Source organism: Pygoscelis adeliae, unplaced genomic scaffold (assembly GCF_000699105.1).
Source record: "Pygoscelis adeliae isolate BGI_AS28 unplaced genomic scaffold, ASM69910v1 Scaffold26, whole genome shotgun sequence".
NCBI lineage: Eukaryota > Metazoa > Chordata > Aves > Sphenisciformes > Spheniscidae > Pygoscelis > Pygoscelis adeliae.
Window position 1 is genome coordinate 5,744,536 of NW_008825104.1, and position 1,137 is coordinate 5,745,672.

The 1,137-nt window shown below is 47.0% G+C and overlaps 1 protein-coding gene across 1 annotated transcript in view; it reads left to right on the forward strand.

Moving 5' to 3' along the window:
* Positions 1–1,137, forward strand: part of THBS4 (thrombospondin 4) — a 44,776-nt gene that overhangs the window by 37,642 nt on the left and 5,997 nt on the right. The window contains 2 exon segments of the mRNA XM_009327326.1: positions 1–62; positions 361–539. The exon segment at positions 1–62 is cut by the window's left edge and continues 32 nt beyond it. Coding sequence (XP_009325601.1) covers positions 1–62; positions 361–539 — 241 coding nt within the window.

Sequence of the window (1,137 nt, forward strand, 5' to 3'; positions counted from 1 at the left end):
CTTGCCCCCAGGCCCTGACAACTGCAGGCTGGTCCCCAACCCAGGGCAGGAAGATGATAATGGTAAGATGGGCATTCAGGACCCATTTCGGTGCTTAGGCACTACATCCTTCCCTAGGCATTACACATGTGCACCAGGATCCGACACAGTCACCATGTGTGCATACACTCATCCCAGGAAAGGACCCTGATACACAGGAGTCCTTTGGCCAAGGCAGAGGTCCTCAGGTCCCCTCCCTGGGCACTGCGGCCACTGGGACTGAGACTCCACGTGCTTCTTGGACACCTTGATCCAGTGGCTCGGCCAGATGTGGCTACTTGCTGTACCATAAATCTGCTTTCACTTCTCTGATGCATTCAGGTGATGGAGTCGGGGATATCTGCGAGTCTGATTTTGACCAGGATACAGTGATTGATCGGATCGATGTGTGCCCTGAGAATGCAGAGATCACCTTGACAGACTTCAGGGCCTATCAGACAGTGGTGCTGGACCCAGAGGGGGATGCGCAGATTGATCCCAACTGGGTGGTTCTGAACCAGGTAAAAATACATCTGGTCTTTCTTACCTGTCTGAGAAAGATGATTTGAAAACCACAGTAAAACTGTCTCTGTAATTGCTGGACCTCTGGCAAACAAGTGAAAAGTGGAAGCTGTTGGTTGGTTGACTATTCTACAGGAGTTATAATGAAGGAACTTTCTTTTAGCATATGATAACTTGAAGCTTGATGCCTCTAATAATCTAAAATAACTACAGGCTGGTCAACTTGTTCTGGGTGGATTTCACTGCTGCCAAGAAGGCAAACGTGAGACTTTTGTGTCACCCTATTGAAATATTTCTGCAGCAAAGAGTTTCATGAATCCTTCCCAGAATTTGAAAGTCTGACCTGCTGTATAGCAGAGCATTTACTCCTAGATGGAGTCCAATAACTGTTATTTATACTAAAAATTCAAGCCTTCAGGAGGCTAATGTGTTCTGAGTCACGAGGAATATGCAATTTATTCCCATTGCCAAAGTCTCTGCCAAGCCAGCTGAGATGTATACACCTTCCTTAACCCAGTCCTGGCAGTTAGTTTAATCCCAAACTCCATGATCAAACTCTATGAGCTAAGTCTAAGAAAAGCTCTCTTTCCCCCCCCC